This window comes from Meriones unguiculatus, chromosome X (assembly GCF_030254825.1).
Source record: "Meriones unguiculatus strain TT.TT164.6M chromosome X, Bangor_MerUng_6.1, whole genome shotgun sequence".
NCBI classification, from domain to species: Eukaryota; Metazoa; Chordata; class Mammalia; order Rodentia; family Muridae; genus Meriones; species Meriones unguiculatus.
Genome location: NC_083369.1, coordinates 39,924,558 through 39,940,660, shown reverse-complemented (window position 1 = coordinate 39,940,660; position 16,103 = coordinate 39,924,558). Strand labels below are relative to the sequence as shown.

Genomic DNA, 16,103 nt, shown 5'->3' with positions numbered 1-16,103 from the left:
CTTATTTCTGCCCTGTCTGCCGTTAAGCTCTGTTGATTCCCCTGCTAAACAAATCTCAAATCGATTGCTGCCTACATCCTTGCCCATGCCTAGGCTATTGCTAAAAGTTTTTCTTGACCCCAACCCACACTCTGATCTTATAATCCCATCTCCAGCTTTACTGGCACCATAGGATGCCCCAGAACCAGAGTCACCCATTTCACCTTCGAGCTGGTGTAATATATGTACTACCCCAGGGATATTACCACTGGCTTTGGAATCTATCCCACTACAGGAGTACTTTGTTCAGAACTTAGTCATTTTTGTGTACTATGTTACATTTGATAATATAGTTAAGCTCCTTTGTTCCTGTTTGCACACATTATAATATTATAGTTTTGTTACTTTGTTTTATTTTTGTAATGTTAACATTTATGTGATTCATTAGACACAGTTATATTCCAAGAAGTGTTCAACAAGAGCTCTTACCTTGCTCTCACCTACCCTAGACATCATTATTCTAGTCTAGCCTACAATCCTGCACACCTGATTGATATGGGAATCATGTCTACAGTTTGTTTTTTTACTTCAGAAAAAAATAATGAAACTCATCTTTCTCTAGCTGCACAGCCGTCCAGTATGTAGACATCCCATATTTTATTCACCAGATCTCCTTGGTGATGAGGACCTGAGAGGCCTACAGTCTTAGCTAGTGAAAACAAAATTTTAGTGAAAATTGTCATCTTTGTTGTTAAGCATTTCCAGAGATATCTCCTTAGGGTAGTGTTATGCTCTCTCTCTTTCTCTTTTTTTTTTTAACTCTATTTGATTTGAGATGTTCAGGCCTATACCTCCCTTCCACCAACCCTTTAACCCTAGGTAAGAGAGAGAAGGTTAGTGGGGAGAGAAGCCACAGACCCGTTTACTTCTCCCAGCTGTTTATGGTCAAGGGGTTCTTTTGGGGCCATACCAGTTCTCCGTCGACAGCAAATGCAGCAAGCAATCTGCTCCGTCTACCTCCTCCAAGCTGCTGTGCCGTGAAGTGTCTCTCCTGCGTCTCTCTAAACTGCCACACTTTCTCTTTCTGGGCTCTTGTTTTTATATCCTTCAGAGTCCTAGACCACACCCCTCTCTGTGCTGCATGAGGCAAGCCATTACCAGCTGGCAAAGACCATGCCCTGCAGAAAGCATTTATCAGCTGTGGACAGACTAAAGTCCCACACTTGGGATTAAAACAAAAACATATTTAAATATCATAACTGAGTTTTTTAAAGAAACTCAAACTTCCGTTATAGGTAGGTTTCTAGAAGGTGATCCTTTGCTCATGTGGTTTGTATTTGATGGTGGCTAACATATTTCAGAATACAAGTGAAAATTCCAAAGAAGCCAGCTTGTCCTGTTAGTCTAGCAGTTTTTTTCAAACTTAAGTTCAATCTTAGGGGAGCAGCCCTGGTATTCCAAAGAGCCCTGTAGAGTTCCATGCAAGTGACAAGTAACTGTTGCCCTTTTTCTTACCAGCTTTGCTAGTGAGTACCCCTTCTTTCTTCTGTCACTGAGAGCTTACCACGGTGCTTCCAGATGTACCTCACAGTCCTAATTCTGCTAGTCTTCGACCAGCTGCTACTTCTTTCCAAACTTTCCTTAGTCTAGCCTGTAGCTCTGAGGTGCAAGCAGTGCAGTATGGCCAGATTCTTTAGTCAGAGAAAGACTCACTGTGTCTTTGTACAGTGGTCACTAGAGCATCAGAGACAGGCTTCAAACTCTAATGTACATAAAGGGACTGCACCAAGAACCCAAACCTGTAGAATGAGGCTGCCTCTGTCCACATGAAGGAATGGGCAGGTGTCCTGTCCTAGAATATGGTAGTTGCAAGCCGGGCATGGTAGCACACACCTGTAATTCCAACTCTCAGGAGACAGAGGCAGGCGGATCTCTGTGAGTTCCAGGCCAGCCTGGTCTACAAAGTCCAGGCCAGCCAAGGTTACACAGAGAAACCTTGTCTCGAAAAACAAAAACAAATAAGGTGATTTTGTGTGTGTAGGGGGGGAGAATTTAAAGAATATCTTGTGGTAAAGACCCATGTGACCCGGAATACTTTTTTTTCCCCCTCATACCGGAACCATAGGCAGCAGTTGCAGTTTGCCTAAGTAAGCAGTAGCTATGCCGTGCCTTGGGGTCCTTTGTCCATAATTCTCATGCCAGTGGGATGAGATTAGCTCCTGTTGGGATGAGGAAACTGGTGCTTAGACTGCTGAAATCAATTGCTGGGGTCCTTGTTTTGAGAATGCCAAAGTCATGAGGTTGGGGCAATGACTCAGAAGTTAAGAGCACTGGCTGCTATTCCAGAGCACCTACATTTAATTTCCAGCACCCACGTGGTGGATCACAACCATCTGTATCTTCAATCCCAAAGGACCCAGTTCCCTCTACTGGTATTAATCACTTACGTGATACGCACACATACACATAAAAGAAAATGGCAAAGCCAGAATTGGATCTCAGGTTGCCCAATTCCAATCCTGAATGTTCTTTTCATGACTGTGGTGTATTCCACTTTCCAAGGGGTTTGTGCTCCTAAAACATGTTGCAGTCGGCAGTTAATTTTCCAACAGTGGAGAGCCTCTTGTCATGTGGCAAGCCCAGGGGGACTTCAGGTACAACTTATAAAGTGAGTTGTGCCAGTGGTTATATTCAGGAGAAAAATGTGCCATTTTCACAGCACTAGAACTAGGGTTTGGAGTAGTATGATAAAGGTCAAGTGCATTTGACCAACATCACCAGTAACCCAAAGCTACTAAAGAAATCTTTGGGTGCATGTTTGCCCAAGGATACATTGTCCTAGGGAATTTACCAACATCAAAGTATGCAACAGCCAGGGATCTCCTGTGGTGCCCAAGAGCATCTGTACTCACTACTCTGCAGACAAGTTTGTTCACTGTAATACTTACATATTTGTTTAATACTTCAGGGAGGAAAAGTCGGAAGACCAGGATCTTCAGAGCCTCAAAGACAAACCCCTGAAGTTTAAGAAGGTGAAGAAAGACAAGAAGGAAGACAAAGAGGGCAAACATGAGCCACTACAGCCTTCAGCCCATCATTCTGCAGAGCCAGCAGAAGCAGGCAAAGCAGAGACATCAGAAAGCTCAAGCTCTGCCCCAGCAGTGCCAGAAGCCTCTGCTTCCCCGAAACAGCGACGTTCCATCATTCGTGACCGGGGACCCATGTATGATGACCCCACCTTGCCTGAAGGTTGGACAAGAAAACTTAAGCAAAGGAAGTCTGGCCGCTCTGCTGGAAAATATGATGTATATTTGATCAAGTAAGTAAGAGCAAGTCTTTTTGTCTACGGAATAGGGAAGGCCAGGTGGGTGGGAGGGCTAGATACAAGGACCCACTAGAACTACAGTTATGTGGAAAAGTATATGCCTCCTGTAGGACATTTAAAAATAATATCCACACCAGATATGTTCAGAAAGCACTACAGAGGTCCCTACCTTGTTGTCCTTCTTTAGAGTAGTATGCCCTTTACCCATGCCACATGTCAAGTTCTTTCTGTTTGTCTCTAAATCGATGTTGAGAAAGGTTTTGCTCTTCTGACAGAGCCTTTGGAAAGGGACACAAATGGTCTCTGTGTGCCTTTCCAATTTCTCCTTTTGCATTTGTCCTGGTTTGGCTGATCTCTTAGTATTTTCTGTTGAAACAGAGTACTTCTGGAGCCAGCGGTTTAGAGAAGCAGCTAAGAAGTACATCAGTCCGGCCCCCTAAATTATCCCAGAAAAGCTAGCAATTTCCCCAGTATTTTTGGGTTTATTTAATCTTCCAGTCTAAGAAGGATAAGGAAAGCTTTATTGCAGTGAAATAGATTCCCAAAGAGGCTGGACACCATGCCTTGATTAAGATGCAGGAATGTTTTGGTGGTGCATTAGGTCTGGGTACCAACCAACAGAATCAGCCCAGCCCAGTGGTCCCCCGGTACCAGGCTTCACCCCTTTGGTTTCTGGATTGTGGGGAAGCCAGGGGGTACAGAGGAGTGGGCTTGAAGTCGGGCAGGTCCTGTTTTCAGGCCCAGCTGTTCTGGCTCCTTAGCAAGCTGTACAGATGCCCACTACCCCTAAGTAACAATTTTTACCCATGCATCTGACTTGGTTATGCCCTCTAGTTTTAGGTTATCTCAGTTCTTCTTCACTTTGATCCTTGTTCACCTACAACGTCTTAGAAGAAAGCTTGTCAATACCACCTTTTCTACCTTAGCCTCTAAGTTGTTAAAACCTTCTGACTATTCTTTGGGTCTCTCTGTTTGTCTCCACAGTCCCCAGGGAAAAGCCTTTCGCTCGAAAGTGGAATTGATTGCATACTTTGAAAAGGTAGGCGACACCTCCTTGGACCCTAATGATTTTGACTTCACGGTAACTGGGAGAGGGAGCCCCTCCAGGAGAGAGCAGAAACCACCTAAGAAGCCTAAATCTCCGAAAACTCCAGGAACTGGCAGGGGTCGGGGACGCCCCAAAGGGAGTGGCTCTGGGAGACCAAAGGCAACAGCATCAGAAGGTGTTCAGATGAAAAGGGTCCTAGAGAAGAGCCCTGGGAAACTTCTTGTCAAGATGCCTTTCCAAGCACCACCTGGGGGTAAGGGTGAGGGAGGTGGGGCTACCACGTCTGCCCAGGTCATGGTGATCAAACGCCCTGGCAGAAAGCGAAAAGCTGAAGCTGACCCCCAGGCCATCCCTAAGAAACGGGGCAGGAAGCCTGGAAGTGTGGTGGCAGCTGCTGCTGCTGAGGCCAAAAAGAAAGCCGTGAAGGAATCTTCCATACGGACTGTGCATGAGACTGTGCTCCCAATCAAGAAGCGCAAGACCCGGGAGACAGTCAGCATTGAGGTGAAGGAAGTAGTGAAGCCCCTGCTGGTGTCCACCCTTGGTGAGAAGAGTGGGAAGGGACTGAAGACCTGCAAGAGCCCTGGGCGAAAGAGCAAGGAGAGCAGCCCCAAGGGGCGCAGCAGCAGTGCCTCCTCACCACCTAAGAAGGAGCATCATCATCACCACCATCATTCAGAGTCCCCAAAGGCCCCCATGCCACTGCTCCCACCCCCACCTGAGCCTGAGCCTGAGAGCTCAGAGGACCCCATCAGCACCCCTGAGCCGCAGGACTTGAGCAGCAGCATCTGCAAAGAGGAAATGTCCCGAGGAGGCTCCCTGGAGAGTGATGGCTGCCCCAAGGAGCCAGCTAAGACTCAGCCCATGGTTGCAACCACCACCACAGTTGCAGAAAAGTACAAACACCGAGGGGAGGGAGAGCGCAAAGACATTGTTTCATCCTCCATGCCAAGGCCAAACAGAGAGGAGCCTGTGGACAGCCGGACGCCCGTGACCGAGAGAGTTAGCTGACTTTACACAGAGTGGATTGCAAAGCAAACCAACAAGAATAAAGGCAGCTGTTGTCTCTTCTCCTTATGGGTAGGGCTCTGACAAAGCTTCCCGATTAACTGAAATAAAAAATATTTTTTTTTCTTTCAGTAAACTTAGAGTTTCGTGGCTTCGGGGTGGGAGTAGTTGGAGCATTGGGATGTTTTTCTTATCGACAAGCACAGTCAGGTTGAAGACCTAACCAGGGCCAGAAGTAGCTTTGCACTTTTCTAAACTAGGCTCCTTCAACAAGGCTTGCTGCAGATACTACTGACCAGACAAGCTGTTGACCGGGCACTCCCCACAACAACCCCCCATGTGCTCATTAGAGAGAGCAATTGAGAGGACACTCCCATTTTTGGTGCCATTGGTGCCCTGTCCATAGCTTCCCTGACTCTTTCACCACCTTAACTCCCAATCTGAGGAACTGGGAGGTGTGAGGCAGGAGAAACCATTAGATTCTTTAGAGAAGACTATGAAGGTGGCCAGTGATTGTGGCCCAATAATTCCAACTGTTGTGGCACATTCTGGCTCCACACCAACCCAATCCAAAACTGACAAAAGATTTTTTGCAAAACAGGAAAGTGGCACCTGTCTGATCCAGCCCTGGTATGGCCAGGAGCAAGTCCTAAATTGCTGGATTATATAGACTGGCCTGAGCCAGAAAAGAGGATGGCCCAGAGTGAAGTATCATCATCTGCTCACACGTTCCCCTAGAGGATAATGCTAAAAAGGTGCCGTAGAGGCAGCAGGACAAGGTACAGGCAGGCTAGGTGAATCAAGCCAGGCCTAGTGCCACAAAACAAGAGAGCAGTCTGTGACTTGTAGTTAGGGACTTAGTGAATGAGACAAGGGGTGTAGGGGAAGAAAGGAAAATATTCTTTCAATTACTTTCCACTTCTCCTTTAGGAACAGCTTAGAATTATTTGCACTATTGAGTCTTCATGTTCCCACTTCAAAACAAACAGATGCTCCGAAAGCAAACTGGCTTGAAATGGTGACAGTTTGTCCCACAAGCTACCAGACGTGGCAGTGTTCAGAACTACCTGGATCTGTATATACCTGCGCTTGTTTTAAAGTGGGCTCAGCACATAGGGTTGCCACGAAGCTCCGAAACTCTAAGTGTTTGCTGCAATTTTATAAGGACTTCCTGATTGCTTTCTCTTTCGTCCTTCCATTTCATGCTTTCATTTCTTCCCCATCCTCCTTCCCCTAGCTCCTAGTTGTCTCTTCTGTTCTAGGCAACTGCAGTGCCCAACCACATGCTTATCTGACAGCATTCAACCGCAGCCCTAGGATTCTCCCTGCCCTTTGACTTCCCATTGCCAATGCCAGCTATCATGTTTAACCCTGAGCAAGTGCTGGGCTTTGCTGAGTCCTCCCTTGCCTCTGTGAAGAACAAGAAGGTAGTAAGCTCTTGCTCTCCTAGGTAGCTCCCTCTTCTTTGCTAAGAAAAAAATCAAAAGGCTTTTCAGATGCTAAACAATGAGCCTTTTCACCTTCTACTGTAGAAAAGTGGGATAGAGAAACTGGGTCACATTTGGTAGCTGAAGGACATATAGGGGCCCCCTGTGGCCTCCTAGAATCACTGAGTGACCCAAAGGGGCCTGTGCGCACTACCCTTGACCCCACTCAGAAATCTGATGTCAAGCATAGTGTGGGCAGGGGACCTGTCAAGACAAATGCAGACCTGAGCAGAGAGTGACAGCAGGGCCCCTGGCCCTTCTTCAGATGCACACATCAAGTCTTTTTCTAGTAGAACTCTTTCCCATTTGCTCAATGGGGACTAGGCGACGCCAGCACATCCCATGTTTCAACCTCTGCTCTATTAAATGTAGTGGATTTTAGAGGCTTGGTTTTGCTGTGGGGTTTTAATTGGTCAGTTTTCATTTGGAATCCCAAAGTTTTAACCTCTGTTCAGGAAGTCCTTATCTAGCTGCATATCTTCATCATATTGGTATATCCTTTTCTGTGTTTACAGAGATGTCTCATATCTAAATCTGTCCGACTGAGAAGTACCTTATCAAAGTAGCAAATGAGACAGCAGTCTTATGCTTCCAGAAACACCCACAGGCACGTCCTATGTGAGCTGCTGCCATGAACTGTCAAGTGTGTGTTGTCTTGTGTACTTTTGTTACTGTTCCCCAGCTTTCTTACTGCGGTGTAATCATGGAAGAGTGAAACATCATAGAAATTGTCTAGCACTTCCTTGCCAGTCTTTAGTGATCAGGAACCATAGTTGACAGTTCCAATTGATAGTTTAAGATAAAATCATGTTTGTCTCTTCTGGAATGGTTAGAACTAAGTGAGAGATTTTGCCCCATTCTGTTTGCAGAATCATAGTTGGACTTTCTAGCGTATTTGTATCCATTTCCTTGTGCTATAAAAAGCAAACCCTGTAACCAGCTTCCTGTTGGGCAGTCCTTTTGCCTGCTCTGCTTTTGATTCTGTCAGCCTTGTCTCTGATTTCTCTCTGGGGAGGGAAGAAGGGTCAGAAAAGGGACTCTGGAGGGTCCAGAATGTGTCCTTCTGAACTCCCCTTCCTCCAATGACAAAAGGCCCCTGCTGCCCCCACCCCACCCCCTGCAGTGGCCTTGCATTCCTCAAGGACACCTTTCCATACCCTTACAGCACCTAGCCAGGTTGACACCAAGTTGTTTATTGTGGTCCACTTGGGGTTTTGCCTGTTATACTTACTTAGTCCAATGAGATGTACCCCTTAGGTTAGGGTTCCCTCATCCTTTGGAAGACAACCTAGGCTATTAGACATTCACAGTTGGGACTGCAGAACTTCAGGTGCCATTTTCTTTAATTTGGGGCCCCTCTGCAGCCCCCTCACTCCCCCCCTCCACTTACCCTCACAAAGAGCTGGCTCCAAAACTGCAGGTGGTGTTGCCTGTAGCTCCTTAGGGTTATCTTCACTTCTTGCATTTTTCCCCATTCCCTCATCCACATATAAGGGCATCATGATTCAGTCTCCTTTAAGCAGGCAGCTTTGATGGGGTTTTCCCCTGGTAGCCAGGGACTCTGTATAGCTCTCAGGCTGCCTCTGCCTTGTGGGGTTGACAGGAGATTAGAAGGAAGAGCCTTAAGTCATGGGATTCTCACCAGCTATGTCTGGCTCAGACCTGGAGTGTGACCTTGGTTTTCTTGTATTTGAACATTGTAAAGATTGGATGGTGTCTTTCACAGAGTTATGTGAAGAATACAGGAACTGACCAACAGCTTTCAGATACCTGGGGCTAGGTCATTAAGGTCACATCCAGTCTTTCCTACCCTCTTCTAGTTGTTAGTTACTACCTCTCCCAGATAGATTGCTGTATATCCTCCAACTATGATCATCTTGGCCCAGTTTCCCCCATTCTTGAGTCTGTCTTAACCAGTGGAACTGCTGCCCTTGACAGTGCAGTGAGTTGAGGACTCTTGGTCACAGCCAGGCCCAAGTACAGCTCCCTTCTGCTGGTGCTGTATTTCCATATCAAAAGGCACAGGGGAGGTCTAGAAATACCACCACCCCAGTCCACCAGTGCCAAACTAGCCTAGCCTATGATCCCAGCATGGGTATAGTCAACTCTGTTCAGTGCTATCACAACAGACTAGAGGCTATGAACATTGGAAGTGGAAAACAGAGCAGCCCAAATTGCTGCTGTTTTTTGTTTGTTTGTTTGTTTGTTTCACTCAGCTTGCTGTTGCTATGACAGTGATAAAACAGGGCAGTAACCAGAAACAGACTGCGAGGTTTGGCAGAGAAAGTTTCCTAAGCTGACAGACCTCTGGATTTTAAATAAGTTGTAATAAGTGGCTCAAGGCTGCCCAGGAAAAAGCAAAAGGGTTGGAATTGACCAGATGAGACCAGCCAGATTTCATGGAGCCCAGCTACCTGAGCTCTGCACCACTTCTCTAACTAGACTCCTTCTAGAGCATTCTGGCCAGGCTCTCCAAGCTGAGGAGACATCACAGGTGCCAGTTCTTCAGGAAGACCTTTGTGCATCGGTTCATAACCTATATATTTGCCCCAGATTGTGTGCTGATTCAGGTTCACACTACAGAGTCTAGGATGAATGACTAAGACTCAGAAAAAGCAGTTGCTAGAGCCCTTTAGACCATGGCATAGCAATGTCCCAAGGTAAAGGGGCCTAGGGCAAATGCAGCAGGGCTCTATGCCTGGGCCAAGCCCTCTGCTCCATCCACATCCTCTTCTGGCTCTTCTCTATGCTTCAGTGAACCAGCCTCACTCTGAAGAGATTTGTTGATTCTCTCCATTTTTATGTCTTTCTCTTTTAGGTACTATATCAATCTTTAGAAAAGGCTTAGTCTAATTGTTAAAAATTGCTAGGATACTGCCTCCTCCAGGGTCTGAGATTATATGCTAAAGGGGGAAAATTGAACACTGAAACCAGTTCTGAAGAATTTGGAAGGAAAACCTTGAAAACATTTGGCAAAAAATTACATTTTGATGCTTATGAATAAGAGGAGGCTTTTGAAAAAATGTTGATGTAAAAATACTTAGTTCTTGGCCCGAGATGTCTGGTGAGTGATCTGGGCAAAGGGAAGTCCAGGCTGAAGCCTTCTGCATGTGAGGAGATGGAACCAAGAGCTTCTTGATATTTGAGGCTTTTTTCCCATTGGAAAGCCAATCACTTTTTGGGTAGCTGACCCAACGACACCCCTTCTGACCTTGCCATTTGGTGGTATGGCGGTTAGATGCCAAAGCTGCAAGAGAAGCTCTTGGTGCATCACATGGAACACTCATCAGTGACCCAGAAGGCCCTGGACAAAATGTCTGCTCTCTTATCTTTACTGAGCCTGCCCAACACTACTGCACAACTAGGGACGGTCTGCTGCCTACAGAGCATCCCTCCATGGGACCTTCTGTCCCTTGCCTACCCCACCCTCAGGATCTTGGCACAGATTAAATGGCAGTGTGGTAAGCACTTTGGCATGCCCTCCTAAACTTACCCCAGAGTCTCTCTCTGCCTCCTTAAGCCAGCCTGCCTACCCTCTGTGGAAGCATGAGAGAACATATAATGGAGAGGGAAAACATACACAGGCAGGCAGATAACAGAAAGGCTCTGGGAGGAAGGAGGCCTCTCATAGAAACTAAGTGCTATCTTTGAGTTTAAGAAATTTAGACAATTTCCAAATGACCTTTGCTCTTGCTTTCCCCTCTCACCTTTTATCAGGCCCTGATTAGCACTGAGAGCAAATGTGGTGAAAAGGCAAAGAGGTTTGGCTCTGATAGTCCTTCTCCCTGCAGTGTTTGTGTGTCAAGTGGCAAAGCTGTTCTTCCTGGTGACTCTGATTATATCCAGTAACTTATAGATTATATGCACAGGTCTGCTTTGTCTCTTCTATTCTGGGCTTCTGATTTGCTTTTCAGTTTTGCTTTTAGTTTTCCTATTTTTATTTTATACACCAACTAGACACACAAAGCAGTTGAATTTATATATATATATATGTACATATATATATATATGTATATATATCTGTATATTGCACAATTATAAACTCATTTTGCTTGTGGCACCACACAAAAAAGACCTTTTAAAATTATACCTGTTGCTTAATTACAATATTTCTGATAACCATAGAGTAGAACAAGGGAAAATTAAAAAAAAAAAAAAGAAAAAAAAGAAGAAAAAAAAAAAGACATCTGCTGGTCACTTCTTCAGTCCAAGCAGATCTGTGATCTTTTCCTCGCTTCTTTCAAAGGCTTCCTTGTGCTAAGTGAAGGAAGCCCCAGGCTGCACCCAGGTTTTGTGCTTTGTTTCTCCTCTGCTGTGATAAGGGCCCCAAGATTCTGGGTGCAAGATAGTTTATTTCAGCATGGGGTGGGGAGACAAGAGCACTCCCTTTACATACTGAAGTTCAGAACTTAGTGGGCACAGCCCAGTTCCCACCTCCAGGGGTAGGGAGCTGTCATGCATAGGGGTGGCCCAACTTCCTCCACCCTTCCCTGGCCAGGGAGAGCCTTGTGCAGTAAGTCTGGCAGGCTTCCCCAATTAGCAGGGCTCAAGAGCATTTCAAAACCCTCCTCACTTTGCTGAGTTAAGGGGTTGGAGAGGAGATAGGAGGCTTGACCTGTCTCCAAATCTGTAAGCTATACCAGGTAGAATGCCAGAGACCCCAGAGTCACATCCAACAAGTCCAATGGGTCTCCTCCAGAAAGTAGTGAAGACTCCAGAAACATCCCTTTCTCTTTTCCCTGCTCCCATGAGTAACTGCATTTGCTTTTGTAATTCTTGATGAGCAATATCTGCTAGAAAGTTTAGCTGTAACAGTTCTTTTGCAAAATGATCATTCTTAAATAATTAAAAATGTGTCCCCCCCAAATATCTAGAACCTTGTTTTTCCGAAGTAGAGAGCATTATAATCACCAGGGCCAAAGTCTGTCCCATATCTACATCCCATCCCCTCATCACTGCTTCTTCTGAGGCCACAATACAGCACATACATTTGTAGGCCCTTTGGGTGGCTGGGCTACCCTTGGGGCTCTTGGAGGATAGGCTGGGGAAGCCTCTGAGACCCTATTCTGGGACCTTGCTCTAGAGAGCAATCAGTATTAGGAGAGTGTCACAACATTATTCCCCAGCCAGCATGGGACGGAGGCAGAAGAGGCCAAAGGGTTGTCGCCACCTTGGCCACTGACAGGTAGGTGACCATGTATGTCCCTATTTGTGCTTTATAGCTGATGTGAGATCAGCACCCAAGTTAGCTTCACCTGGTGACCTCTAACCCTGCCTGGATGGAGCAGGCCACCTGGTTCAATGTTTCTGGGCAGCTGGACAGTGGAGTGCGAAAGGCTTGCAGAACTTGAAGCCTGCTCCTTACCTTGCTACCACGGCCTCCTTTTCCATTTGATTTGTCACTGCTTCAATCAATAACAGCCGCTCCAGAGTCAGTAGTTGATGAATATATGACCAAATATCACCAGGACTGTTACTCAATGTGTGCCGAGCCCTTTCCTTGTGCTGGGCTCCCTGTGTACCTGGACACTGTAACGTGTGCTGTGTTTGCTCTCCTTCCTCTTCCTTCCTTGCCCTTTCCTCGTCTTTCTGGGGTTTTTCCGTTTGGGTTTGGTTTGGTTTTATTCTTCCTTTTGTGTTCCAAACATGAGGTTCTCTCTACTGGTCCTCTTTAACTGTGGTGTTGAGGCTTCTATTTGTGTAATATTTGGTGGGTGAAAGGAACTTTGCTAAGTAAATCTCTTCTGTGTTTGAACTGAAGTCTGTATTGTAACTATGTTTAAAGTAATTGTTCCAGAGACAAATGCTTCTGGACACTTTTTCATTACAAACAAAGCATTTGAAGGGAGGGGAGTGGTGATTAAGACAAGAGGGGCAGTCTGGAAGAGATGACCCCTGCTCAGATCAACCAGAAGCCACCCAGAAGTTAAGCACTGGATTCCCATTCCAAGTCAAGAGACTGAAGCTGATGTGTTGCCATTTTCAAAGTCAGAGCAAAACCAGCTTTTCTACCCAGTGTATTCTTTTGCTTTCCCTTCCCAGATTATTACTACTATTGTTACTAGAAAGAAAGAAAAAAAAAGAAGAAGAAAGAAAGAAAGAAACGGTCAGTTCCTTCAAGGAGTGCCAGGAGGGGAGGGGATGTGAGATAAGAGATTAGCTTACTGAGTAGGGAAAGGCTGGGCCTGAGCTTGCAGGTGGATGCCCCACTGTGGACACAGGTTAGGGAGGAGACAGAAAATGAATTAGCTACTCCCTGCCTGAGATAGCTCTTACTAGATAAACCAAGGCCATGGGTGTTACTTTCTCCAAGGCACAATTCAAGGACATGACCAGTCAGGACACTTGTGTCACACTCCATGCTATCCTCTAGTGCATAGTACTAATGTGATATCTCCCCACCATGCCTGGGGAATAAAATGATGGCAGAGAGTTCTATCCTTTGATGTCATCTGATTCCCAACAAAATCTGGGCGTGAGCTACTACCTTCTCTTTCTATGGCAAACATCTTCAGTAAAGTGTTATCCTCATTACAGATTGTTCCAGGCTCATGTAAGAGGAACAGACCTTGGAGCCTCATGTGAGGAAAGTGCTGCCTGTAGTGACCAGTTAGCCAAGTGGTAGCTGGAAGAACAAGACAGGGTGCATGCCCCTCCTAGATCCATGTTGTGCTCCGCTCTGCCAGCCTGAAGGGCAAGATCTGTAGGGCAGTGCAGGCAGTTGACGGGCTACCCTGTATTTGGCACCAGCTCAAAAGCCCATCTGAGGTTGGGAGCAGGCACACAGGACAGAAAGAGATATTCATGACAGACATAGCTGGAGGGGTCTTGAAAAGCCCTCTGTCGCATTCACCTTCAGTTTTTGTGTTTTGGGACAATTACTTTAGAAAATAAGTAGGTCGTTTTAAAAACAAAATATTGATTGCTTTTTTTGTAGTGTTCAAAACAAGGTTCTTTGTGTATAGCCAAATGACTGAAAGCACTGATATATTTAAAAACAAAAGGCAATTTATTAAGGAAATTTGTACCATTTCAGTAAACCTGTCTGAATGTACCTGTATACGTTTCAAAAACACACCCCACTGAACCCCTGTAACCTATTTATTATATAAAGAGTTTGCCTTATAAATTTACATAAAAATGTCCGTTTGTGTCTTTTGTTGTAAAATCAAGTGGTTTTTCATAAGGTTCTTTTACTATTTGAAAAGATGGGCAGCACGCGGTTTCATTTTATTTTTGTAAGTTTTTTAATACATGTGAAAGCAAAGAATACTCAGCATGCCTTTCTAAGTGATGCGTTTGCACCTTTTGTTGGGAAGTACTGTATCCTGTGCTGTTAGCATTCTCGATAAATCTCTCTGTGAAAGTGACTCAAGGTCTGGGCTTTCATTATAAGTCAGCAATACCCCTCCAGTTCATTTGACAGCACGGTGTGTTTGATCCAGCTGTCCCTGAATCCCAGTAGCCTCTCTCAGGACTGGTGTAGGAGGAAAGGGAAGCCTGTCTCATACACTGGCCTCCCTGGTATTCTCAGTGTGCTCAGTGTGCTTTTCAGGCACATTGCACCAGCATGTGACAGGAAGGCCTAAGACAGATGTCCCTCTCCTGACCAGTGTAGCAGGGGTAGCTACGAGGTCCTGGTGTACCCTGGTGTTTTTTAATACCTTTCTCCCCAACTCTGTCCCGTGTGACCCATAGCACCTAAGACCTTCTACATGACTTCTGTGAGTGGCTAATGTTCCTTCCTGACCAAACTAGGGCATGCTGAGGAACTGCCCAAAGGGAGCCCTTGTGTCACTGGCTTCCTATAAGAATATGAGCCTTCTGCAACCACCCACTCGGTACATCTGTCCTCCTTAGGCTGATCCGGGCTTGAGAGGATAATGGTGTGTCACATGTAATTATGGGCATACCTATTAGAAGCTGCCTTGAAGTCCTGGCCTCAAATGTTAAATGAAAGGGTTGAAGATTCAACCTGTAACATGGAGCATCTACTGTGTACCAGGTTTGTGCCAGATACTGATAGTCCCCAATACATAAAAGCGACCAAATCCTTGCCCATAGAGTTTAGCGTATATGCAAACAATAATTTTGGATACTGGAGTTGGCACATCTTGGTAAAAACTGACCTATGAGAACCCACTGGAAGCTCAGTGGTTTGACCTGTGGGGTTGTTTTGCTTTTGGGTAGGTTCTGACTTCTACTCCAGGAACTGAGTGTGTAGGGCGATTTGACTCAGCCTCCCAAGTGCTAGAATTACAGGTATGAGCCCCATGCCAAGCTTCGTTTTATGTATGATAAGGTCTCAGTGTGTAGCTCTGGCTAGACCAAGCTAGCCTTGAACTTTTACTGATTTTCCTGTGTCTGCCACTGGAGTGCTGGGATTATAGGCATGCACCACCACACCTAGTTTGAACTCATATTTCAAGTGGCCACAATAACTGTGGCTTCAGAGAAGAGGCCCCAGTGGGAGCCAGCCATGGGCCTTGGGAAGACCTTTCTGAAAACATACTACAAGTTCCTTAGGAGAACAGGCTAGTAAAAGGGAAACCTTTCCAGTTAGGATTGGTATGACAAAATGGTCTGTTGGGGAAACTGTGGACAGAAGAAAGTTGTTGCATGCTCTCAGCTGGAGAAACAAAGAAGTAAGGAAGGCCAAGTTACTGCCTGTGGCTCTTCCTTGGGCAGTGGGAAATTAGAAAAGTTTAGAGGCACGGAACTCCAGCAAGCTCAAGATGTGTCCAAGAAAAGAATTAGGTGCGATTTAAGGAAGCTTTCCACACACCTGTTTATGCTGTCTTGTTGGGAAGGGCAAAAGCAGGGGTATGTGCAAACTCAACGTCAAAGCAAAATGAGAAGTAACTAAGGTTTGTTTTGGGTTTTTTTTTTTTTTTTTTTTTTTTTTTTGCCTTTTTTTTTTCCCTGGGTTTGGTCTTGGTCTTTTTGTGGCAGGGTCTCACTTTGTATCCCTGGCTGACCTGGAACTCACTATTTAGACCAGACTAACCTCAAATTCAAAGATCCACTTGCCTTTGTTTCCTGAGTGCTGGAATTAAAGGGGTGCACCACCAAGCCCAACATCTGAAGAGTTCTTAATGGCTTAAAGTTCAGGTGAGTGGGCAGAGGCTGGCTATGCCATCTTCCAAACATCTGTAAAGAGCTGGGACTCAATGGGAAAGCTTTGGGAACTTGAAGAAGGTCTTCCTTAAGAAAGTGATTTGGTGATTTGTGCCTGAGGAAAACCACCTGAGCGGTA

The 16,103-nt window shown here is 45.7% G+C and overlaps 1 protein-coding gene across 1 annotated transcript in view; it reads left to right on the top strand.

Moving 5' to 3' along the window:
- Mecp2 (methyl-CpG binding protein 2) overlaps positions 1-14,217 on the top strand; it is a 67,384-nt gene extending 53,167 nt beyond the window's left edge. The window contains exons 2-3 of the mRNA XM_060375142.1: positions 2,948-3,298; positions 4,289-14,217. Coding sequence (XP_060231125.1) covers positions 2,948-3,298; positions 4,289-5,363 — 1,426 coding nt within the window. The 3' untranslated portion in view covers positions 5,364-14,217. The remainder of the gene's footprint in view (positions 1-2,947; positions 3,299-4,288) is intronic.
- Positions 14,218-16,103: the final 1,886 nt, after the last annotated feature.